Below are 26,635 nucleotides of genomic sequence, written 5' to 3' on the forward strand. Positions count from 1 at the left end.
GGGGAATGTGGCTAGGCCTGGGGACACTTGGTCCCAAAGATGAGGAGGTACTGTACCTCCTCCCATGGGAGACTTAAGTCTCGAGACACTCCCCAGATAGGAAGCCAAGGCCGGGTCACCACTACTTGGAAAAGACCCGGGCCGGGAGAATACCGGCTAAAAAAAAAAAAAAAAAAAAGAATACCGTCGAATAAAAAAAAAAACCTTATCTATCTGACCCTTAAATAAAGTATTAAAATTTTGTGAATCATTTATAACAATTAGAAATCTAACTGAAATGGGTAATGAAATTTTGCTCGTCTGTATAACTAAGTGATAGTAGACACTTGTCCTGTCTCCTGAGGAATATTATAACTAATCGGGTAATAATTTTTCAAGTCACAATGTAACTTAGACCAGCGTCAGGAGACATTTGTCCTATTTCCTGATTACCCTGAACTTTAATGTTATTTAGATCTTCCATTTTTACATTATTAATCATTTATTAGTCGTATCTATGTTTTACTTGTTTGAGTCGATAGTATTGCAGCTCTTGTTCCTCAGATCAAGAGCCACCTTCTTATTTTGAAGGGGTAACTTGTACAAACTTCTTTATGCACTAATTATAACTTTATAATTTTTTAATATAATTATTACAATAATTTATGTAACTTCGTTAAGTAAATTAATTTACAATGTACATATATATAAATTATCGCAGTTAATGGTAAATAACCAGCAGTTATTTTTAATGAAAAACCGGTCTGTCTGTTGTACTGACTTGTTATTGTGATGATTACTACTACTGCTAAGACTATTGTTGCTACTACTACTATTGTTACTACTACAACTGCTACTACCACTACTACTACTATTACTACTACTACTACTAATGCTACTACTACTACTACTACTACTACTGCTACTATTATTACTGCTGCTACTACCACGACTACTGCTACTACTATTACTGCTATCACTACTCCACTCCTGCTTATACTACTATTCCTACAACAACTGCTGCTGCCACTACTACTACTGCTACTACTGTAATAAAGTTGGTAGAATTACCGACAATATGTAAAGTAAAAGGACACAAGTGCAACTAATGTGACATTTATTGTGGCAACGTTTCGCTCTCCAGGAGCTTTATCAAGCCATTACAAACAATACATGGACACAGAGGGTATATAAAGGCTCAGAGTGAGGTGTAATACTAGTGAGGTACCATTTCGATGTTCACTAGTGGTAGTAGTAGTAGTAGTAGTGGTAGTGACAAAAGTAATACAATATGGTAGAGCAATTAATTCGTACATGAGTAAAAGGATATAAAAGCTATATTTGTCCAACCTATTTTTATGTTACCCAAGTAATAGCTTTTATATCCTTTTACTCATGTACGAATTAATTGCTCTACCATATTGTATTACTTTTGTCACTACCACTACTACTACTACCACTAGTGAACATCGAAATGGTACCTCACTAGTATTACACCTCACTCTGAGCCTTTATATACCCTCTGTGTCCATGTATTGTTTGTAATGGCTTGATAAAGCTCCTGGAGAGCGAAACGTTGCCACAATAAATGTCACATTAGTTGCACTTGTGTCCTTTTACTTTACATACTACTACTACTGTTACTACTGAAACAACTGCTACAGAAATACCTACAACTATTGCTGAAATGGTTACGACTAATATTGCATTGACTTCGACTACTACCCCAGTGACTTCGACTATTACCCCAGTGACTTCAACTACTACCCCAGTGACTTCGACTACTACCCCCAGTGACTTCGACTACATCCCCCGTGACTTCGACTACTACCCCCAGTGACTTCGACTACTACCCCAGTGACTTCGACTACTACCCCAGTGACTTCGACTACTACCCCAGTGACTTCGACTACTACCCCAGTGACTTCGACTACTGCCCCAGTGACTTCGACTACTACCCCAGTGACTTCGACTACATCCCCCGTGACTTCGACTACTACCCCAGTGACTTCGACTACTACCCCCAGTGACTTCGACAACTACCCCAGTGACTTCGACTACTGCCCCAGTGACTTCGACTACTACCCCAGTGACTTCGACTACATCCCCCGTGACTTCGACTACTACCCCAGTGACTTCGACTACTACCCCAGTGACTTCGACTACACTTACAATAACGACTTTGACTACCAGTTGCCACCAATGGCTACGACTACTTAAACTAGTACGACCATGAAAACAACGTCAGCTACGATACCGAACACGACAACTCCGTTACTGGACAGCTACAATACCGACAACGACTACTCCCTCCACGACGATTCTAATGATAACTTCAACGACGGAGTAGGACCCGATGGCTACGAGGAAGAAGGCGGAGGCGCAGCAACTGCAGATTGAAATAAGCAATGATGATGACTGGACTAGTGTCTGCAAGAGACCAGGACTACTGGGTGAGTACCCGTTGGTGCAGAGTACTGGTGGCCCAGAGTACCTGTGGTCCAAAGTACCTGTGGTTCAGAGTACCTGTGGTCCAGAGTACCTAGGTGGTGGAAAAGTGTATTGTCTGTTAGGGAGGTGATGGAGAACCTGTGTTGTGTTACATGTGTGATGAAAAGGCTATGTAATGTTACATCTGTGATGGAGAGGTTGTGTTACAACGGCGATGGAGAGGTTGTGTACGTAGTGTTACAACTGTGATGGAGAGGTGTTGCGTTACATCTGTGATGAAGAGGTTGTATAATGTTACAATGGTGATGGAGAGGTTGTGTTGCGTTACATCTGTGATGAAGAGGTTGTGTTGTGTTACAACGGTGATGGAAGGGCTATGTAGTGTTACAAAAGTGATGAATAACCAATGGAAACAAGTTACTTTGACTTTTTTGTTATACTGGATAACTTACACATATGTTACTGTGTATGATAATTTGTGTAACTGTATCTGTAAAAGTGATGCATGTGTACCTGTACCTACAACAGTGGTGGACGTGTACAGTGAGTGGTGTGGCCCCTGTTCCAGCATGACTGGTCATCTTCGACGCATCAAACTGGAACTGGGAGACGAATATCTCACTCTCGCTTTGGTCAGTATATTTCCCTCTCACAAATACAAATAATCATCCCAATAACAACATATAATGCACTAATAACGTACCTGAATTCTTTTTCACTTCATTCATGCATATTAACTTTAAAGTTACTGTATTCCTGTGCCTTTATTGGTTAGGCTATCCTATTCATGTGATCTCTCTTTTTAGCACACTAATGTGGGTTGTGTTTCACATAGGCGAGAGCTGATGCTATCCAAGCACTAACTAACTTCAAGGGCAAGGCTGAACCTACTTGGCTTTTCCTCGGGGTGAGTTACATTCTATATTTTCTTATGCAACCCATGCTCATACTGTGAGTGGTAGTCAACCCATGCTCACGCTGTGAGTGGTCAACCCATGCTCATGTTGTGAGTGGTCAACTCATGCTCGTGTTGTGAGTGGTCAACTCATACTCATGTTGTGAGTGGTCAACTCATGCTCATGTTGTGAGTGGTCAACCCATGCTCATGTTGTGAGTGGTCAACCCATGCTCATGTTGTGAGTGGTCAACTCATGCTCGTGTTGTGAGTGGTCAACTCATGCTCATGCTATGAGTGGTCAACCCATGCTCATGTTGTGAGTGGTCAACCCATGCTCATGTTGTGAGTGGTCAACCCATGCTCATGTTGTGAGTAGTCAACTCATGCTCACGCTGTGAGTGGTCAACCCATGCTCATGTGAGTGGTCAACCCATGCTCATGTTGTGAGTAGTCAACTCATGCTCACGCTGTGAGTGGTCAACCCATGCTCACGCTGTGAGTGGTCAACCCATGCTCATGCTGTGAGTAGTCAACTCATGCTCACGCTGTGAGTGGTCAACCCATGCTCATGTGAGTGGTCAACCCACGCTCATGTTGTGAGTAGTCAACTCATGCTCACGCTGTGAGTGGTCAACCCATGCTAATGTTGTGAGTGGTCAACCCATGTTCATGCTGTGAGTGGTCAACCGATGCTAATGTTGTGAGTGGTCAACCCATGCTAATGTGAGTGGTCAACCCATGCTCATGTTGTGAGTGGTCAACCCATGCTCATGTTGTGAGTGGTCAACCCATGTTCATGCTGTGAGTGGTCAACCGATGCTAATGTTGTGAGTGGTCAACCCATGCTAATGTTGTGAGTGGTCAACCCATGCTCATGTTGTGAGTGGTCAACCCATGCTCATGTTGTGAGTGGTCAACCCATGCTAATGTTGTGAGTGGTCAACCCATGTTCATGCTGTGAGTGGTCAACCGATGCTAATGTTGTGAGTGGTCAACCCATGCTAATGTTGTGAGTGGTCAACCCATGCTCATGTTGTGAGTGGTCAACCCATGCTAATGTTGTGAGTGGTCAACCCATGCTCATGTTGTGAGTGGTCAACCCATGCTAATGTGAGTGGTCAACCCATGCTAATGTGAGTGGTCAACCCATGTTCATGCTGTGAGTGGTCAACCGATGCTAATGTTGTGAGTGGTCAATCCATGTTCATGCTGTGAGTGGTCAACCCATGCTCATGTTGTGAGTGATCAACCCATGCTAATGGTGTGAGTGGTCAACCCATGTTCATGCTGTGAGTGGTCAACCCATGCTAGTGTTGTGAGTGGTCAACCCATGCTAGTGTTGTGAGTGGTCAACCCATGCTAGTGTTATGAGTGGTCAACCCATGCTAGTGTTGTGAGTGGTCAACCCATGCTCATGCTGTGAGTGGTCAACCCATGCTAGTGTTGTGAGTGGTCAACCCATGCTAGTGTTGTGAGTGGTGAACCCATGTTCATGCTGTGAGTGGTCAACCCATGCTAGTGTTGTGAGTGGTCAACCCATGCTAGTGTTGTGAGTGGTCAACCCATGCTCATGTTGTGAGTGGTCAACCCATGATAATGTGAGTGGTCAACCCATGATAATGTTGTGAGTGGTCAACCCATGCTAGTGTTGTGAGTGGTCAACTCATGCTAGTGTTGTGAGTGGTCAACCCATGCTAGTGTTGTGAGTGGTCAACCCATGCTCATGCTGTGAGTGGTAGTTAGGTATCCCTGAAAGATTACCTTTAAGTGGTTTCCTAATTTTTTCTTCAAATTTCTTTCAATTATACTAAAGCGATTTTGGGTAATCGAGGGACTGTCCTCTGATGCCGTAATGGTCTAATTTTAGATGCAAGAGACTGGTCCAGTGTATCAAATGCTTTCCGTAGGTCTATGAAGAGCCCCAGAGGATATTAATTTTTTTTTCGAGGGCTGTATATAGTAATTCGAGCATTTGTATAATACCATCATTCGTACTTTTTTCGGTCTAAACGCAAACTGGCAGGCGTTAAGTATGTTATGGGATATAAGGTAGGATTAAAGTAATTTGTGTATTGTTTGATATAGGTCTATAGTTGTTCAGTTCAGTTGGATCCACTACTTTGAGTATCGGGGTAACACTTGCTGTCTTGAGTATGGATGGGAAGGTTGAGGACCCCCAACGGAAATAAAAAAAGGACCCCAATGGAAATAAATAAAGGACTCCAATGAAAATAAATCACTGACGTTTTTGGGTTATCCCAGGTTCTTTACACATATGCAGTGTGACTTTGTCAATGGTCCAAGTCGGTCCGAAACGTCGTCGTAAGCTTCTCTCTTTTATGTGCGGGTTATTTGTGTATATGCTGCAATGTATGATAATCTATGTAACTGTATTTGTGTTAACCTAAATAAACTTACTTAACAGATTTGTTAAACAGTGTTGCAGTAATGGGTGACAGTACATGAGATGCTTTTTTATACATAAATGGTGGCAAGTTAATGAGGTCTCCTGCCTGGTTTTTAATGATTTAATGATGAGTGAGACTTCAGTAGAATTTGTTGGCTCGAAATATAGAGTATTTGGGTAGTATGAAAATTTCTTACATAAGTTACCAGTGGAAATTTTTTTTACAAAATTTTCCTAAATGTATTGCTGGGAAGGATTGGAGTCTTCTATTTTTCCGTCTTGTTGCCGAATTGTAAGGGTTTTCCATACTATTTATCCCAATTCTTCAGCAGGAACGTGTCAGCAATTTCTGAACTGCGGACTGCGGTCGATATACACCAAATAACCTTCAAGAACGCCTGACTACTTTGCACAACTCAGACCAGCGTCCACACATTAAATTCATTATGGTGTCTCCCTTCAGCGTCACTCAGCAGCTGCTTCACCTCCCCCCACCCACTCGAAATTTCTCGAAAGAGTCCAAAGAGCATCACATTTTAATACGCAATTATTATATTCATTTATATGTTCTACATATAGGAAAATTCTGTAAAAAATTTTCACAGGTGAGGTAGTCTTTCAGCTGAGTATTTAAGCTTGGAATTTTGCTAACTAGCTTTGATCCTATAGTAGAAGGCTGGATGTGAGATTCATCTGGTTTAGTTAGGTTTATCTCTGTTTCTAGACAATTTTCTAGAGTCCAAAATTTCAGAGAGGGTTTTCTAGGTCTTTTTCATATCACCTTTTATTTTGGTAACCCTATTAGCATAATACATTTGTTTCGATTTCCGTATAAGATTAGTGAGTATTGACGTGTATCGTTTAATTCGTTCTTCAGTTATCAGGCCTAATATGAACTGTTTATCATATTGGTGTTTATTATCAATGGATTTGAGAATATTATTAGTTAGCCACGGGCTACTTAGTCTCTTTACTGTGATCTGCTTCGTTTTGATCGGACAATGCGTGTTACAGAGGTTTTGGTTTTTATGTAAAAAAGTTTTGACACCTTCATCGACTTACGAGTGTCTGCTAGCTCTCTCTGTCAATGTCATCTAGTGCTAATATTAAATTATTACTAATGACTCGTCATGTAGGCGAAAAGAGATCTTACTCGTGTTTTGAAGCAATTTATATAAGTTGGTTATGAGAAAAGTGGGGTAGTGGTCTGTAGTGTCTGTTATTATACCTACTTGTAGTGAAGATATAGTATTCTTCCAGATATAGTCAAGTAATGAGGCACTTGTCTCAGATTCTAGTTGGCCTAGTTATAGAAGGTAGAAGCAAGAAATTGTTCATAGTGTTTGTGAAATCAGTTACTGGAGGGTCATCTGCTTGGATGAGGCTTATGTCGAGGTCTCCTGTATCAGGTGGTGTTTATTCAACTCTGAGTCAGTTATCATGTTTCTAAGGTTATCACTGGAAGTGTAAGTATTTGTATGTGGTAATCTGTAGACAGTTTATCTGTATGATAACTATCAAATTATTAGAGTCTACCACTTCTGAATGGCTTCAGTATGTAATATCTGATGCATCTTAAGACCAAGATGCTACGCGTTGAGTTTAGTTTGTGTGTGGGCAAACACAATTGCAAGTAAAAAATAAAAAAAATATTGAAAAAAAACGCATTTTTATAGTGCTTTTAAATTTGCTAATTGAACCCATAAATACTGCACTGATTGATGCCAGAGCCGTCCATCTGTTAGCTACAGTTTTTCTCATACCATCTAAGGTTGTCGTCTATAACTTTACAACGCCTTTTCTAATCAGCTTCAAATTTCAAACTCTGGTCAACTATTACTGGGTAAAAGTTCATAGATCAGTTGACGTATGCAGGCGATCTCTGTTCAGTTTTACAGACCATGTCCGAAATTGATTCCCACGAAATTACTTTAAAGATCTTTTGATCGGCTTCACAATTTTAAGTATCGCAAAGTAATTGACTTATATTGGTATTGGAGGATACGTCCAATTCCCTGGATCAAGAGTCACCATTTTCATGGAGCAGTTTACCTGAAAACTCTAAGGAATTATGAAATTTATTATTTTAGATTCTTCTAGTCTATTGTTCCACCACTGTGATAAAACTTTCTAGGATATGTGACAAATCAAGAGTTATATTCCAGCAGAGATCAAATTCAACATGAAGAAGATTCTGTATATTTCGACCTCAATCTGAGAACTTCTTCAGCGGATAAGAAACAATGAGTAAAATTTGTTGCTGGGTTTTAGTTTTTATTAGTCACACCATAAGTATGGTGTGACTATCACCCTATCCTGTGGGTGATAGTCGCCTGGTGGTTAACGCTCTCGCTTCACACGGCGAGGGCCTGGGTTCGATTCCCAGCCAGAGTAGAATTATTATTATTATAATCAAAAAGAAGCGCTAAGCCAAGCCAGAGTAGAAACATTGGGCGTGTTTCTTTCCACCTGTTGTCTATGTTCCCCATCAGTAAAATGGGTACCTGGGTGTTAGTCGACTGGTGTGGGTCGCATCCTGGGACACTGACCTAATTTGCTTTCTATGTAGTAGTATGTCATTGTTGTCAGCTAGGACTGTATACCATGTACATGTACTTGTAGTAAATAAAGATTATTATTATTATTATCCTGTGGGTGATAGTCACACCATACCCATCTTGTGGGTGATAGTCACACCATATCCATCTTGTGGGTGATAGTCACACCATACCCATCTTGTGGGTGATAGTCACACCATACCCATCTTGTGGGTGGTAGTCACACCATACCCATCTTGGTGATAGTCACACCATACCCATCTTGTGGGTGATAGTCACACCATACCCATCTTGGTGGTAGTCACACCATACCCATCTTGTTGGTGATAGTCACACCATACCTATCTTGTGAGTGACAGTCACACCATACCTATCTTGAGAGTGATAGTCATACCATATCCATTTTGTGGGTGGCATCATAGATTACAAAGGCACAATGGGTCTAGGAACTGCGCCCCAACATTTTTTCTAGCTAATCAAGTTACAACAAAAATGTTTTGCAATATACAGCTCTCATCTGCTTGACGTGCTTTTTTTGCAGTCTGGCAAGCCCATGAGCGTGATCCACGGTGCTGACGGACCTCAGCTGCTGAGCACCATCAGGAGACTGCTAAAGGTGGAGGTGGCTGCCTTGAAGGGTCGTGGTGACAGGCAGGTGGTGAGCCTAATTCCTTCTGTCTTATTATTAGTCATGTGGAAGGGTTAAACAGCGCTTGGGGAATGGAAGGCAGTTAGGTTTGATTCAAGGGAAGTTAGTAGTTTAATATCTTTATTATGCACCCCATACCCATCCTGTGGGCGGTAGTCAAAAGATTAGAGGTACATAATGGGTCCAGGGACTGGGCCTCAAAGTTTTGATAGCTGAGCAAGTTACAGAGGTAATAAACTCACAATTTGCAAAGGCAATGAACTCCAGGTAGGTCTGGTCACAATCATGACAAGTTACAAAGGTATTTACAGATTACAGAGGTACGTAATGGGTCCAGGGACTGGGCCCCCAAAGTTTTGATAGCTGAACTAGGTACAAAGGTAATGAACTCACAAGTTACAAAGGTAATGAATCCTGTAAGAATGGTTACTTACGTTTATACATGGCTACAATCATGAACAAATTATAGAGTAATGAGCAATTCACACTTCCACACCCGGTCACAACTGTAATGAGTTATTGGTGCAAATATTGATTGTTGAGTCACACACACACACACTCACACACACACACACACACACACACACACACACACACACACACACACACACACACACACACACACACACACACACCAGCACGGTTTCAGGGAAGGAAAATCCTGTGTCACAAACCTACTAGAGTTTTATGACAAGGTGACAGAAGTAAGACAAGAGAGAGAGGGGTGGATCGACTGCATTTTTTTGGACTGCAAGGCCTTCGACACAGTTCCTCACAAGAGGTTACTGCAAAACCTAGAGGATCAGGCACACATAACAGGAAAGGCACTGCAATGGATCATAGAATACCTGACAGGGAGGCAACAACGAGTCATGGTACATGACGAGGTGTCAGAGTGGGCGCCTGTGACAAGCGGGGTTCCACAGGGGTCAGTCCTAGGACCTGTGCTGTTCTTGGTATATGTGAACGACATAACAGAAGGGATAGACTCAGAAGTGTCCTTGTTTGCAGATGATGTGAAGTTAATGAGAAGAATCAAATCGGATGAGGATCAGGCAGGACTACAAAGAGACCTGGACAGGCTACAAGCCTGGTCCAGCAACTGGCTCCTTGAGTTTAACCCTGCCAAATGCAGTCATGAAAATTGGGGAAGGGCAAAGAAGACCGCAGATACAATATAGTTTAGATGGCCAAAGACTGCAAACCTCACTCAAGGAAAAAGATCTGGGGGTGAGTATAACACCGAGCATATCTCCTGAGGCGCACATCAATCAGATAACTGCTGCAGCATACGGGCGCCTGGCAAACCTACAGATAGCGCTCCGATACCTCAGTAAGGATTCGTTCAAAACTCTGTATACCATTTACGTCAGGCCCATACTGGAGTATGCAGCACCAGTTTGGAATCCACACCTAGTCAAGCACGTCAAGAAATTAGAGAAAGTGCAAAGGTTTGCAACAAGACTAGTCCCAGAGCTACGGGGATTGTCCTACGAAGAAAGGTTGAGGGAAATCGGCCTGACGACACTGGAGGACAGAAGGGTCAGGGGAGACATGATAACGACATATAAAATACTGCACTGAAAAGACAAGGTGGACAAAGACGGGATGTTCCAGAGAAGGGACACAGACACAAGAGGTCACAATTGGAAGTTAAAGACTCAGATGAATCAAAAGGATGTTAGGAAGTATTTCTTCAGTCATAGAGTAGTCAGGCCGTGGAATAGCCTAGAAAGTGACGTAGTGGAGGCGGGAACCATACATAGTTTTAAGATGAGGTATGATAAAGCTCATGGGGCAGGGAGAGAGGGCCTAGTAGCAATCTGCGAAGAGGTGGGGCCAGGAGCTATGACTCGACCCCTGCAACCACAAATAAGTGAGTACACACACACACACACGCACGCACGCACGCACGCATGCACACACACACACACACACACACACACACACATGAGGGATGGGCCAGGAGCTGTGACTCGACCCCTGCAACCACAAATAGGTGAGTACACACACACACAGAGCTCAGGGGAATGTCGTACGAGGAAAAGTTGAGGGAAATCGGACTGACGACACTGGAGGACAGAAGGGTCAGGGGAGACATGATAACAACATACAAGATACTGCAGGGAATAGACAGGGTGGACAGAGATAGGATGTTCCAGAGAGGGGACACAGAAACAAGGGGTCACAACTGGAAGCTGAAGACTCAGACGAGTCACAGGGACGTTAGAAAGTATTTCTTCAGTCATAGAGTCGTCAGGAAGTGGAATAGCCTAGCAAGTGAAGTAGTGGAGGCAGGAACCATACATAGTTTTAAGAAGAGGTATGACAAAGCTCAGGAAGCAGAGAGGGAGAGGACCTAGTAGCGATCAGTGAAGAGGCGGGGCCAGGAGCTGAGTTTCGACCCCTGCAACCACAATTAGGTGAGTACACACACACACGCACGCACGCACGCACACACACACACACACACACACACACACACACACACACACACACACACACACACACACACACACACACACAAACGTGCGCGCGCGGTAATGTATTATTTACAGCCAGCAAAGTCAGGGTATTTCTCCAAAATGATCTGTAATATACCACTGTGATCAGATCAAAAGCCCTCATAATATAGGAGCCTCACAATTCTTTGTTGACCCTCATGCTTTGCTATCATACATTTTGAATCAAATTATTGAGGCCTCTTAAACCTGACATATTTTAGGACCTCAGAGATTCTATGCAAGCATTGGTTTGGAATGCAGCTGTAGATGAGTGGAATGAATTGCCGTTTAGCATCAATGTAGCAAGTGCAGTATTTTGATAGATTTTCAAAATACACTATGGTAAACCATACCATGGGTGGGGATTGAACTAGTGGCGAGTCATAAAACTCCAGGCCAGCGCGTAAGCCACTGGGCCAGTGGGGCCTGTGCTAACCTCTATATGGTGTATAAATATACCTAGTTGGATGAATTATAATTATTGTAGCCAGCTGGCCTAGAGTTTTACGACTTACTTGCCACGAGTTCATACCCTAACCGTGGTATGGTTTGTTTGCAATCGTGTTATTACGATTCCTTGAGTCACTACTGTAATTTGGGGCGAGTAAATTTATGAGAGTAACAGGCTGCAGAGTAAGGCACATGTATCTTTGCTAAGTGAAACATTTCGCCTACACAGTAGACTTCTTCAGTCAAATACAGAGGCAACAAACGTAGTTGCGAAGTAGCATGTAATCAGGTCATCAACCTTGAACCTGGAAAAGTGTTCAGCTCCACAGTCTGGAACAGACTGATTATATCTTTACCTTGCTACACGCTTGTTGCCTCTGCATTTAACGGATAGAAGCCCTCTATGTAGGAGAAATGTTTCAATCGACAATAAACATACCCAGCTCTCTTATCTCTAATTGCTGCACGTTTCATACTCTTCATCTCGTCGATGTTATAAACCATTTTCAATATACGAGTAAAAGGCTGCCTCCTCCAGGTGTTGCTGGACTCCCTGGTGAAGCCGGAGGAAGTTCTTGAACCTGATGAGGACCTTGATGATGTGGAGGGTGAACTACACAATTTGGGTGAGGTATTGTGGCAAAGATGTGTATGTGAGGTGGTGTGGCAAAGATGTGTATGTGAGGTGGTGTGGCAAAGATGTGTATGTGAGGTGGTGTGGCAAAGATGTGTATGTGAGGTGGTGTGGCAAAGATGTGCATGTGAGGTGTTGTGGCAAAGATGTGTATGTGAGGTGGTGTGGCAAAGATGTGTATATGAGGTGGTGAGGCAAAGATGTGTATATGAGGTGGTGTGGCAAAGATGTGCATGTGAGGTGTTGTAGCAAAGATGTGTATGTGAGGTGGTGTGGCAAAGATGTGCATGTGGTGTTGTGGCAAAGATGTGTATGAAAGGCGGTGTGGCAAAGATGTGTATGTGAGGTGGTATAGCAAAGATGTGCATGTGAGGTGAGGTGGGAAAGATGTGTATGTGAGGTGGTGTGGCAAAGATGTGCATGTGGTGTGGCAAAGATGTGCATGTGGTGTGGCAAAGATGTGTGTGTGTGGTGGTGTGGCAAAGATGTGCGATGGAAATATAAACACATATGCAGTATAATGTGATCCTTTATTGACAACGTTTTGCCCACACAGTGGGCTTTTTCAAATCACAAACAGATCTACCTGGGGTGGAAGGTATGCAAGGATTTATAGTCAGGTTGAGAATGGTGGGTCAGGTGGAGAATGCTGCATGTGATGATCTACCAAGTGGGGTTATAGAGTCTAAAATCTAGGGTAGCTTGGAAGAGATTTTAGACTCTATAACCCCACGCGGTAGATCATCAGATGCAGCATTCTCCACCTGACCCAACATTCTGAACCTGACTATAAATACTCATGTACCTTCCACCCTAGGTAGATCTGCTTGTGACTTGAAAAAGCCCACTGTATGGATGAAACGTTGTCAGTAAAGGATCACATTATACTGCATATGTGTTTATATTTCCATTGTGTCGGTATTTTATACCATTTATTTCCACTGCAAAGATGTGCACGTAGTGTGATGCAGATGTACATATATACTATCAGGCAGTTGGCAAAGATGTATATAAGAAAGCAGTAGTGCAGCATACATGTTATGTGAATGGTGGTGGTGTGGCACATGAGCTCCGAAGTGTAGTACACATGCTCAAGAAATAGTGTGGCACAGATGAGTGGGTTAATCAGCGCTCAGTGAGAGAGGAGGAGCACAGAGACTAGAGGTAACGAAATAAGGTGGTAAATACAAAAGGCAATAAATCAGTCTTGTTAAAAAATACTGTGAGAATTTTACATTAAAGGCAGGACTTTCATAGGGAAGAGGAAAGTAATCAGGTCATAGGATAGGAGGGCATAAAAATGTAGGTGGCTGTCTCTCTGATGAACGGTACAATTGATGAAAAAATATTGGGACTGGCAGCACAACCTTATAATTCCTAGTGTGCTGTTTACTCCTCCATAAGGTGATCGTGTGTTTAGCATGACTAATATGCAGTTATCAGAATACTATTTCCTACAAATTGAAAACCATTTTCAAAATTATAGTACTATTTTCCACAAATTAAAAACTGCAAGTTTTTCTCTAGCTCAAATCACCATTGTTGTCAATGATTCAACAAGTGCTGAGTTAATCGGTACTGTATAAGCAGTTTTCCAGTGTTCTGGTATTGTAGTTTTTTATTTTCAGTAATACATTACGGATCTTTATTAGTGACTTGTTTAATACCTCAACATCCTCAGTCAGGTTAAGCATAATTGGAGTTGGCCAGTAATTGTGTGGACCTGTGCACATGTGTGTGGTATATTACAAGTATTTTAATCATCAGTGATGTAACTAATACGTACCTTACTAACCCTCCATAATAGAATTCCAACTCCCCATAAATGCTTCTTCCTTCTGATGTGACTCTTTCCATCCCAACTATGAGGCCATCTTCACATTATGCCTCCTCACTTTGTGCCAACACAACAAACTGAACTGTGCAACAATAAATGTCCGTGACATCAGACGACAGCGAGGAGAATTCTGAAGCTGAGGAGCCAGTATTACAGCAAGGTGTACTCTTCATCTTACCTCACATTATCTCCCAGGACAAGGCTGAGACTTTCCTCTCTAACGTAGTAGCTGCAGGTGAGGCGAAAATATTCCATCATAGCCTATAACTGGGGAAAGAATGCATTATTGGTCTGTCAAGGTTTCTCTAGCAAAGATTACATCCATGTGGTCAATGACATTGTTACTGGAGAAACTGAGTAATGCTTAACTTGATCCAGTTACGAGCGTCTTCCACAGCACAATGCACATGCATAATGATTTGCTGGGGAGAGCTAAACTCATTGGGGTCAAACAGCACCTGAGGAAATGAGAGGCATTCAGGTTCGATCCGAGAAAGGGGAACACAGGTTTAATTCCTTAGATCAAGAGCCTCCCCTCCTCATTGGCATCAAAGATCCTCCCTTAGGGGAATACAATGTACAGTATACAGTTCACTGTTCTTTTTATTAGATCATGACACCCTCTTATAAGTTTGTTATTTTTAATTAATACGTATTGTATGTAATACAATACGTATTCACAATACTGCACCAAAACCACACGGGCTGTACAACTCATTATGTGAAAACACTAAAATCTGCAGGGCTTACACAGCATCAAGGTAATGAGAAGCAATCTGGTTGATTCAAGAGGATAGCTCCAATTTCTTGGATCAAAAAACCTTTACTAGAATAAGGCACTTCCCATCTAGGGGTCATACGGTGCAGTGCCGAGTCATCTTTAATTCATCAAAAAACTCAACTCAAACAGTAGTAGTATCAACCAGTATGGTTCAGCTGCAACACTTAATATCTCCACCTCACAGGTTTTGAAATTGCTGGGCACATACAAGAAGAACTCACCCGAGAGGAGCTCCATGACTTCCTCTTTCCCCCAGAACCTGAGGAGGAGGAGCAGGAGAAAGAGGAGGGGGAAGATGATGGGGTCAATGCAAATGAAAGTGGTGAAGAGGAAGGTGGCGAGGATGGGAAAACTGATAAAGACTCCGCTGTAGATGACCCCAACACTACCAAGGTGACTTGTGTCTGTCTTGTAATACGTCCTGTAGAGCAGGTTAGCCATAACAATTTTGATAGAAGTTCGCCTCTATTGGTTATTGTCAACACTAGCTTAATTATCATCTTTATACATGCAAACAGTAAAAACTTTATAGGTACAGCATTCAGAGAAGTATGGTACAATATTGAATTTATGTTGAAAAAGTAGTACTGCATTAGAAGAAAAGTATTGGACTGAAAATTTATTTTTAGTCTATGGTTTCTTTAAATTTTAATTTCTGCAGGTGAGGCTTGACAAAAAGTTGAATGGCAAATGTGGTTGATAGAGAATTTTTTGCCATGACTAACAATAATGGACAATTTTGTAATTGTAATAAAGTTGGTAGAATTACCGACAATATGTAAAGTAAAAGGACACAAGTGCAACTAGTGTGACATTTTATTGTGGCAACGTTTCACTCTCCAGGAGCTTTATCAAGCCATTACAAACAATACATGGACACAGAGGGTATATAAAGGCTCAGAGTGAGGTGCAATACTAGTGAGGTACCATATAGATGTTCACTAGTATTAGTAGTATTAGTATTATTAGTATTAGTATAAGAAGAAGAAGAAGAAGAAGAAGCAAAGCAGAAGAAGAAGCAAAGAAGAAGAAGAAGAAGAAGCAGCAAAGAAGAAGAAGAAGAAGAAGAAGCAAAGAAGAAGAAGAAGAAGAAGAAGAAGAAGAAGAAGCAAAGAAGAAGAAGAAGAAGCAAAGAAGAAGAAGAAGAAGCGAAGAAGAAGAAGAAGAAGAAGAAGAAGAAGAAGCAGCAGCAGCAGCAGCAGCAGCAGCAGCAGCAGCAGCAGCAGCAGCAGCAGCAGCAGCAGCAGCAGCAGCAGCAGCAGCAGCAGCAGCAGCAGCAGCAGCAGCAGCAGCAGCAGCAGCAGCAGCAGCAGCAGCAGCAGCAGCAGCAGCAGCAGCAGCAGCAGCAGCAGCAGCAGCAGCAGCAGCAGCAGCAGCAGCAGCAGCAGCAGCAGCAGCAGCAGCAGCAGCAGCAGCAGCAGCAGCAGCAGCAGCAGCAGCAGCAGCAGCAGCAGCAGCAGCAGCAGCAGCAGCAGCAGCAGCAGCAGCAGCAGCAGCAGCAGCAGCAGCAGCAGCAGCAGCAGCAGCAGCAGCAGCAGCAGCAGCAGCAGCAGCAGCAGCAGCAGCAGCAGCAGCAGCAGCAGCAGCAGCAGCAGCAGCAGCAGCAGCAGCAGCAGCAGCAGCAGCAGCAGCAGCAGCAGCAGCAGCAGCAGCAGCAGCAGCAGCAGCAGCAGCAGCAGCAGCAGCAGCAGCAGCAGCAGCAGCAGCAGCAGCAGCAGCAGCAGCAGCAGCAGCAGCAGCAGCAGCAGCAGCAGCAGCAGCAGCAGCAGCAGCAGCAGCAGCAGCAGCAGCAGCAGCAGCAGCAGCAGCAGCAGCAGCAGCAGCAGCAGCAGCAGCAGCAGCAGCAGCAGCAGCAGCAGCAGCAGCAGCAGCAGCAGCAGCAGCAGCAGCAGCAGCAGCAGCAGAGCAATTAATTCGTACATGAGTAAAAGGATATAAAAGCTATTACTTGGGTAACATAAAAAATTTTTATGTTACCCAAGTAATAGCTTTTATATCCTTTTACTCATGTACGAATTAATTATTATTATAATCAAAAAGAAGCGCTAAGCCACAAGGGCTATACAGCGTACAAATTAATTGCCCTACCATATTGTATTACTACTACTACTTTTGTCACTACTACTACCACTAGTGAACATCTATATGGTACCTCACTAGTATTGCACCTCACTCTGAGCCTTTATATACCCTCTGTGTCCATGTATTGTTTGTAATGGCTTGATAAAGCTCCTGGAGAGCGAAACGTTGCCACAATAAAATGTCACACTAGTTGCACTTGTGTCCTTTTACTTTACAAATTTTGTAATTAATGGACTTTGTCCACCGTTTCCGAATTGACTGTCCCGACAAATTTTGTTCCGTATTTCCAAAGTTCGTGGTATGGAGGGTTTATTGTATGTTCTAAATAATTTCATTTAAAAGTTAACAGCAGGCAGTATAAAAAGTTAACAGCAGACAGTATAAAAAAAATTGGTTTTGGCCAGGAATTCTCTACTTTTCTAAGCCCTTTATCACACAAGTACCGTATTGTACGATACGGCTGTCAAAGATCAATTTTGATTATGAGATTCCATCAGTTTCTACAGGTCCACATCCCTTTATCCAAAATTCTGAAATTTGAAAAGTTCCGAAAACCGACGTTTTTTCGTGGAGTGTGGAGCATCAGTCACGTCTGAAACAATACAGGCCCCAAGGGTTTCGGATAAAGGGACGTGCACCTGTACCACCGTATGTTTATAATATGCTTTCAGTCTCTATGGGTTATTCAGCACTGAAATTCCCAAAACAGATTAGCAAGACATTCAGAATTGTATCACTCTTGTTTTAGGCTACTGCTCTATTACAACCAAATGTGCCTAGTTCCTCGCCCACCCAGGTCCTTTACTTTTTCTAGATGATGCAATTGGAGGAAGAAGACGAGAGTCAGCAGCCTTCAGATGAAGAAGGTACGGGAGAAGAGACAGGTGAGGGAAGCAGTGACAGGGACACCCAGGATGACCTGCAGCACTGGGAGGAAGAACTCAGTCATGGCCCACTCTATATGCTTCTCCTCAAGTAGGTTTGGAGATCAACACACTTTCATTCCATGCTTTGTCACTTTTAGTACCTGGCTCGTACAACTAGCTTAGCCTCACTGGTTATGGCAGATATTAAAGGATGGATACAGTATTTTCTGGTGTATGAGGTGCACTTTTTTCTCATGGAAAGTCCAATAAAATCACCCTACACCTCATGTGCTCATGATTAAGATCAACGGTAGGCTTTGGGTTATGCTTTAGCAGTTGTTTACTAATGTTACGTTACAAATGATTGGAAACATCGTCTTCTATGTGGCACGTGATCAGGAACCATATATTCCGGAAAATATAGTAATTTTTATTTATTTTATTAACACATCGGCCGATTCTCATGAAGGCAGGGTGGCCCGAAAAAGAAAAACTTTCATCATACACTCCATTGCTGTCTTGCCAGAGGGGTGCTTTACACTAATGCTATAAAACTGCAAGATTAACACCCCTCCTTCAGAGTGTAGACACTTTACTTCCCATCTCCAGGAATCAAGTCCGGCCTGCCGGTTTCCCTGAATCCCTTCATAAATGTTACTTTGCTCACACTCCAACAGCACGTCAAGTATTAAAAACCATTTGTCTCCTATCAAATATGCTCATGTACGCTTGCTGGAATTCCAAGCCTCTCACACAAGAAACCTCCTTTACCCCCCTCCCTCCAACCCTTCCTAGGCTGACCCCTACCCCACCTTCCCTCCACTACAGATTTATACACTCTCAAAGTCATTCTGTTTTGTTCCATTCTTTCTACATGTCCGAACCACCTCAATAAGCCCTCCTCAGCCCTCTGGATAATAGTTTTGGTAATCCGACACGTTCTCCTAATTTCCGAACTACGAATTTTCTGCATTATATTCACACCACACATTGCCCTCAGACATGACATCTCCACTGCCTCCAGCCCTCTCCTCATTGCAACATTCATCACCCATGTTTCACACCCATACAAAAGTGTTGGTACAGCTATACTCTCATACATTTGCCTTTTTGCTTCCACGGACAAAGTTCTTTATCTCCACAGACTCCTAAGTGCACCACTCACCCTTTTCCCCTCATCAATTCTATGATTCACCTCATCCTTCATAGACCCATCTGCTGACACGTCCACTCCTAAATATCTGAATACATTCACCTCCTCCATACTCTCTCCCTCCAATCTGATATCCAGTCTTTTGTCACCTAATCTTTTTATCCTCATAACCTTACTCTTTCCTATATTCACTTTTAATTTTCTTCTTTTACATACCCTACCAAATTCATCCACCAACCTCTGCAACTTCTCTTCAGAATCTCCCAAAAACACCATGTCATCAGCAAAGAGCAACTGTGACAACTCCCACTTTGTGTTTGATTCTTTATCTTTTAACTCCACACCTCTTGCCAAGACCCTAGCATTCACTTCTCTTACAATATGGTAATTATGTAAACAAATTCTATATTGTATGAGAGTATAGTTGTACCAACACTCTTGTATGGGTGCGAAGCATGGGTGAGGAATGTTGCAACGAGGAGAAGGCTGGAGGCAGTGGAGATGTCATGTCTGAGGGCAATGTGTGGTGTGAATATAATGCAGAGAATTCGTAGTTTGGGAATTAGGAGAAGGTGTGGGATTACCAAAACTATTATCCAGAGGGCTGAGGAGGGGTTGTTGAGGTGGTTTGGACACGTAGAGAGAATGGAACAAAACATAATGACTTTGAGAGTGTATAAATCTGTAGTGGAGGGAAGGCGGGGTAGGGGTCGGCTTAGGAAGGGTTGGAGGGAGGGGGTAAAGGAGGTTTTTGTGTGCGAGGGGCTTGGACTTCCAGCAAGCGTGCATGAGCGTATTTGATACAAGTGAATGGAGACAAATGGTTCTTAATACTTGACGTGCTATTGGAGTGTGAGCAAAGTAACATTTATGAAGGGATTCAGGGAAACTGGCAGGCCGGACTTGAGTCCTGGAGATTGGAAGTACAGTGTCTACACTCTGAAGGAGGGGTGTTAATGTTGCAGTTTTATAACTGTAGTGTAAAGCACCCCTCTGGCAAGACAGTGATGGATTGAATGATGATGAAAGTTTTTCTTTTTCAGGCCACCCTGCCTTGGTGGGAATCGGCCGATTTGTTAACCCTTTGAGGGTCGACAGGCCCTCTCCGAAACTCGTTCTCAGGGTCGGCCAAATTTAAAAAAAAAAAAAATTATTTTCTCTTATGAAAAGATAGAGAATCTTTTCCCGATCATAACGACACCAAAAGTTTGAAATTTGATAGAAAACTTACGGAATTATGCTCTCGCAAAGTTAGCGGTCTCGGCGATGTTTACGGATCGGCGATTTTGCCCACTTTGAGCCCCATTTTCGGCCAATTTCACTGTACTAGTCGACAAAAAACATGAATATTTCGCTAGAACTCCATTTTTTCTATCGAATGGGTGCAAGAAACCACCCATTTATAAATTCAACTATCCAGTACAGTGGTCAGAATTTAGCAATTTTGCCAATTTCACACAAATTTCAAAAGATGCCAATTTCGGAATAGGGTCCAGAATAAACAAGAAAGACATTCCTGGCACTAAAATGACATTTCCTCTAGTCATTAGTCACGTCTCAAGGCCCCTCTTATATTCTTTTGCTTTCCACTTTGAATTTTTATTCTCACAAAAAATATAAGATTTACTGTTATGCAGACTATTGCATTAGTGTAAAAAATGGTATAAATATTATTGGTGCACTTGTGAAAGAATATTAGACTCACCAGTTGACGTGTATTGCACGCTTGGCACGATTTGTTTACTTTTGAAGTTTGGTAAAAATCGAACATTTCTGCTACTTTGAGCTCAATTTCAAGGCACCTTTCATTGTAAAACCAGTCAAAATCATCTCAATTTCAGTAATATGTCTTCCATTCTATAAAATGAGACCAAGAAAACTAGAATACACCAATAAATACTATACGAAAATACACTGCAAAGTCGCTGATTTATTAAAAAAAAATGGAAAAAGTTTTTTTTTTCTCATTATGCACCGTGTGCTGCAGGATTTTTTTTAGACTGTGCACACTGACCACATAGACCCATTCTTTCATATGAAGGCCTACCAGCTTTCTCCCACTAGATTTGAGGTCGCTAGAATTTATGAGTACTAGTACGTCAAAAACCCCTACGCGTAAGACGTACTAGTTCAAAACATCAAGACATTCTAAGCAAGGACTTGTGTTGCACACTTGTATATATATGATTAGCAAGAAGCACCTAATTTTAAAGGTTACAAGATAGATGAGAACTGCTGGTATTGCAGGGTGGAGGAGGGTTGTGTGGTGACCACCTGGTACCAAGTGTTGGGACCTCAGGACCTGGAAACAGCTTGCCGTGACCAGCCAGAGTCGTGAGTGTTATTCCCATTTATACTTTGTCTTCCTGGATAATTTATTATTTCATTTATACATTGAGGTGTACTTGGTTGACCATTCATTTACGCTCCATCTTATTTCTTCATAACTGAAATCCCAGATGAGATTTTTCCTTTTTATGGTTATTTTAATGAATACTATAGATCCTTTATACAAGCTGTGATTTACCTTATCAAACTCCTCTATTTCCTGTGTGTTGTTAAATGTTGGGATATGCATTTGTCCTGTACTGATGTGCAAAATGAATATAAATGTGGTCACTTGAATGTTCACTTAAATACTATAGGTTAGTTGCACAGTTTGGGGAGGAGGATCATGTAGTGCCTGCCTGGCTTCCTCGTGGACGTTCCCTCCAGGAGCGGCTGGCAGCCAGGTTCTTCCCTCCACCTCCAGATGCTTCTGTGCCCAGGCTACTACTGCTGCCTGACACTGATCATCACCAGGTGGAGTTAACTAACACCGTACAGTAATATAACTTAAGTCCATATTTTTAATACTGTACTACAAATTTTGTATGAATGACTAGGGAAGCATCACTTTTCTTACTACATTTATGTCCTGTATGGTATTTTAAAAATAATATTTCTGTTGCTGGCAGACTTATGGAAGAGTGTAGCCTGAAGTCAACGACACTTTCAGCAAATCAATAATGAATAAAAAGGCACAATACCATCACTGGAACAATACACAAATAGTCCACACATAGGGGAGAGGAGCTTATGATGACATTTTAGTCAAACCTGGACCATTTACAAAGTCACAGTGTGTGACTTTGTAACTGGTTCAAGTCGGACTGAAATGTAGTCGTAAGCTCCTCTCTCCTATGTGTGGGTTTTGCATTTATAAATCGGTAACATAACATGATTTGACTCATGGTGTGAACCACCTCACCATATTGTACCCCTGAACAATGTTCTTATGTTCTGTTAATGATCTATTATTTCAGGTATATGCTTCTAAACTGTTGTATTCTGAGCACCTCTGCAAAAACAAGTGATTATGTGATTATGTGTGAATGAGGTGAAAGTGTTAAATGATGATGAAAGCATTTTCTTTTTGGGGATTTTTTCTTTCTTTTTGGGTCGCCCTGCCTCGGTGGGAGACAGCCGACTTGTAAAAAAGTATTTCTATATTTTATTTAGGTGTTAGAGAAGATGGGTGTAGGTGGTGTGCGGGTGCTGGCTCACACTCAAGCAACACTGCAACAAGAAGCTCTTCAAAGTATCCCCAGCCTTGCTGCCTCACAAGAACTCACGAATGCCATTGGGTAGGTCCTATCAGTCTGTATGGCACAATTGTGTTGGTTATTTTTCCAAGAGTGGCTTATATCATGTCAATACCAGTATATTATGGCATGCTTGTCTTGTATGGTAAATGGTTCTAAGCAATATTACTTTCATAACCCCTGCTATAATTCCCAGTTATCTATTTTCTGAATGACAATTTGTCATTAACCTGTACTAGTAAACTAAAGGGAGTATCACAATTTTCAATAATCAATTAGAATATGAACACAATTTTACCATTCTTGTCGGAATTTATGCATACACAACTCCATCCTGTTGTATGTAATGTTGATATGTACTAACAAATTATTGTATTAGATAACATGACCCTTTATTAATAATGTCTTAGCAGACTTGCATAATAGTTTGTTTTCCTTACATGTGTAGGTCAGTGGTGCTGGCAGTGGTTGTGACAGGGGAGGGGATAGAAGACTGTGTTGCAGAATTTTCACCCCTACACCTGAGCCAGGACACAAGCAGTGCCCAGGTTGAAGTGGAGCTCTACTTCCCGGACCTCCTTGTTGCTCATGACCATGAAGATGAACCCCAAACACAGATGCAGATTGAACAGAACAGAGAAACTAATGGAGAGTGAGCAAGTTAAACATCATTATGCACCCCATAACCATCCTGCAGGCAGTAATTAAAAGATTACAGAGAGTTACCTGTTATAGCAAGACTTTTAGACAAGGAAAGTTTTAACTTATCATAGTATCAACTGAGTATGATTTGTCAAATTATTAGGTAGAGATATGTGATGATGGTTTTGTGAGCGAGGGGCTTGGACTTCCAGCAGGCGTGTGCGAGTGTGTTAGATAGGAGTGAATGGAGACGAATGGTATTTGGGACCTGACGATCTGTTGGAGTGTGAGCAGGGTAATATTTAGTGAAGGGATTCAAGGAAACCGGTTATTTTATATAACCGGACTTGAGTCCTGGAAATGAGAAGTACAATGCCTGCACTCTAAAGGAGGGGTTTGAGATATTGGCAGTTTATAGGGATATATGCTGTATTTTTATACGTATATACTTCTAAACTGTTGTATTCTGAGCACCTCTGAAAAAACAGTGATTATGTGTGAGTGAGGTGAAAGTGTTGAATGATGATGAAAGTATTTTCTTTTTGGGGATTTTCTTTCTTTTTGGGTCACCCTGCCTCGGTGGGAGACGGCCGACTTGTTGAAAAAAAAATAGATTTTATATTTTGATGCAAAAACATAAAAAGGTCAATGGTGCAGGCGTTGGCCATAGTTTTCCGTGGCTCCCATCCTGGATCCAGCCCTTGGACACAAGCACGATATAGTCATGCCTTGAGAAATTCAGAACACTCAAGAGAGAAATCGTTTACAATTAATGTGCAAATATAGGATGTACATACATGCTTGATTGAAAGAAGTAATAAACAAAATCCAGCTTGGTGTAAATTATAATCTAAGCAAAGCTAATTATATAATGGACAAGTTGCATGAGAACAGAGTTCAGTAATTCATTAAAGAGAATATTGAAGGTAACACCAAGGAGATCTCTTTGTGGGGTATCTAGTCTTTATTTACACTCTTATGCCTCTAAAATAGTACAAATAACATAACACTGGTCATAGAGAACTCTAACCTCATTAATACTGAACTTTAATAAGACTATGGTATGCTTTAGTCAATATTTTGAGTTTATACCAAATTCATTACTAAAATTCAGTATAAGCCTTAAAAATTTGCAACCTTGACAAAATCTTACTTTAGTCCCAAGTGCATCAGCTTGCGCAGATATTTTGGTCCCTCCCAATATCCACTGTAAAAAGAAAAAATATATAAAATTACTGTTTTAAATGAAGATGAATAAATCTTGTACAGTGGTATCTCGAATTTCGAACAGCTCCCAGTTCCAACAACTATGTAAGTGTATTTTTGGAGGTCTGAAACAGACTAATCTAATTTACATTATTCCTTACGGGAACAAATTCGTTCAGTAACGGCACTTGAACGAATTATGGCGAAATGTGAGGTACCACTGTACAATATTCTGTTGTATTTTCATTTTACATCTGTATTTTGTAATTTAAAGAAAATTACTGTATAACAAAGTACATATGTAAATAATCTGTCCCACTACATGGACACTGCTCATCCATTTCCTCCTAACACTGGGTCACCTTAATGGAGGGATTAGAGTGGTTGGTTTTTAAGGAGTTGGGAGCCTCTTCTCTATGGGGTGAGAGGGGCAACTAAGAGCCCAACATCTCTTCTGGCATAAATATTGTCTATTTCATCTTAATTTGCTAACATATTACAGCCAATGACACACAAGAAATTATGCATATAGATCGGGAGCATGAAATAGGTTTACCTGCTTTGTGATTATGATTTATATGAGAGTGAATTGGTCACAACAGTATCAAGCTGATAATAAGGTAACATTATTCATGTAAGAAATGGAATATGTTTAAAGCACCGATTAACCAAACAGTTCTAATACTTTATAAATAAAATAAAACAACTCTTCGTGTCTGTGAGAAATGGCCAGTTTGTTGAAAGAAGAACTCTTTGTGTCTTATGGCAATGTGGTGTAAATATTATGCAGAGAATTCGTAGTGTGGAAATTAGGTGTGGTTACTAAAACTATTATTCAGAGGGCTGAAGAGGGGTTATTGAGGTGTTTAATTCATTTAGAGAGGATGGAGCAAAACAGGTTGACTTGGAGGGTGTATAAATCTGTAGTGGAGGGAAGGAGGGGTAAGGGTTATCTTAGGAAAGGATGGACAAAGGAGGGTTTGTGTGCAAGGGGCCTGGACATACAGCAGGCATCTTCTTCTTTCAACAAACCAACCGCATCCCACCAAGGCAGGGTGCCCCAAAAAGAAAAACAAAAGTTTCTCTTTTTAAATTTAGTAATTTATACAGGAGAAGGGGTCACTAGCCCCTTGCTCCTGGCATTTTAGTCGCCTCTCACAACATGCATGGCTTACGGAGGAAGAATTCTGTTCCACTTCCCCATGGAGAACAGCAGGCATATGTGAGCATATTAGATAGGAGTGAATGGAGATGAATAGTTTTGAGGACCTGACAAACTGCTGAGTATAAGCAGGGTAATGTTTTGTGAAAGGATTCAGAGAAACCGATTAGTTGGACATGAGTCCTGGAGGTGGAAAGTACAATGCCTGCACTTTAAAGGAGGGGCTTGGGATATTGGCTGTTTGGAGTGACATCTAAACTGTCATATCCCAGTGCCTCTGCAAAGACAGTGATATGTGGATGATGAAAGTGTTGAATGATGGTGAAAGTGTGTGCTTCTTTTTCGGGTCACCCTGCCTCGGTGGGAGATGGCTGATATGTTGAGGAAAAGAAAAAACTTTAAAAGACCTGTGTAATTAACAAAACTTCAATTTGCAATAACCAGAGATTTGAAAAAACTAAAGCAGAGCTCTCTGATATACTACTGTATTTTCAAACATATAAAGTGCACTTTTTGTCCCACAAAAAGTCTTGGAAAATCAGCCTGTGCCTTATATGCTCAAGGTCAGGGTCAAGGGTAGGCTTTGGGTTAAGCTTTAACAGCTGTAAAATAATGTTATAAGTGCTTGCAAACACAGTCTTATGTGCTTGTGCGCCTTATATGCCCTAAAATACAGTATACAGTAGTCCCTCCATATCCACGAGGGATACGCTCTGAGATCTACCATGGATAGTAGTGAACCCTATATACAGTGGAACCTCTTACGAGTTTAATCCATCTCATGATCTTGCT

At 41.7% G+C, this 26,635-nt stretch overlaps 2 protein-coding genes across 6 annotated transcripts in view; one reads left to right on the plus strand and one right to left on the minus strand.

Moving 5' to 3' along the window:
• The first annotated feature begins 2,962 nt into the window (after positions 1 to 2,962).
• Positions 2,963 to 24,224, plus strand: LOC128690206 (thioredoxin domain-containing protein 6). Its single transcript, XM_053778768.2, has 11 exons — positions 2,963 to 3,062; positions 3,266 to 3,337; positions 8,835 to 8,951; positions 12,435 to 12,522; positions 14,480 to 14,602; positions 15,333 to 15,541; positions 18,060 to 18,205; positions 21,497 to 21,583; positions 21,895 to 22,051; positions 22,751 to 22,875; positions 23,282 to 24,224. Exons 1-11 carry the CDS (start codon positions 3,000 to 3,002, stop codon positions 23,487 to 23,489), a joined length of 1,395 nt encoding a protein of 464 aa, XP_053634743.2. The 5' UTR covers positions 2,963 to 2,999; the 3' UTR covers positions 23,490 to 24,224.
• Positions 24,225 to 24,420: 196 nt separating this feature from the next.
• The window catches only part of Sqor (Sulfide quinone oxidoreductase), a 51,826-nt gene continuing 49,611 nt past the window's right edge, over positions 24,421 to 26,635 (minus strand). For all 5 annotated transcript variants that reach the window (XR_011392701.1, XM_070090698.1, XM_070090696.1 and 2 more), the window contains one exon: positions 24,421 to 24,682. Coding sequence is in view for 4 of the 5 variants with exons in the window: in XM_070090698.1 (XP_069946799.1) it covers positions 24,625 to 24,682 (58 nt within the window). In the remaining variant the exon portion in view is untranslated. The remainder of the gene's footprint in view (positions 24,683 to 26,635) is intronic.

The sequence above is a fragment of the Cherax quadricarinatus genome, chromosome 32 (assembly GCF_038502225.1).
Source record: "Cherax quadricarinatus isolate ZL_2023a chromosome 32, ASM3850222v1, whole genome shotgun sequence".
In the NCBI taxonomy this organism is placed as follows: domain Eukaryota; kingdom Metazoa; phylum Arthropoda; class Malacostraca; order Decapoda; family Parastacidae; genus Cherax; species Cherax quadricarinatus.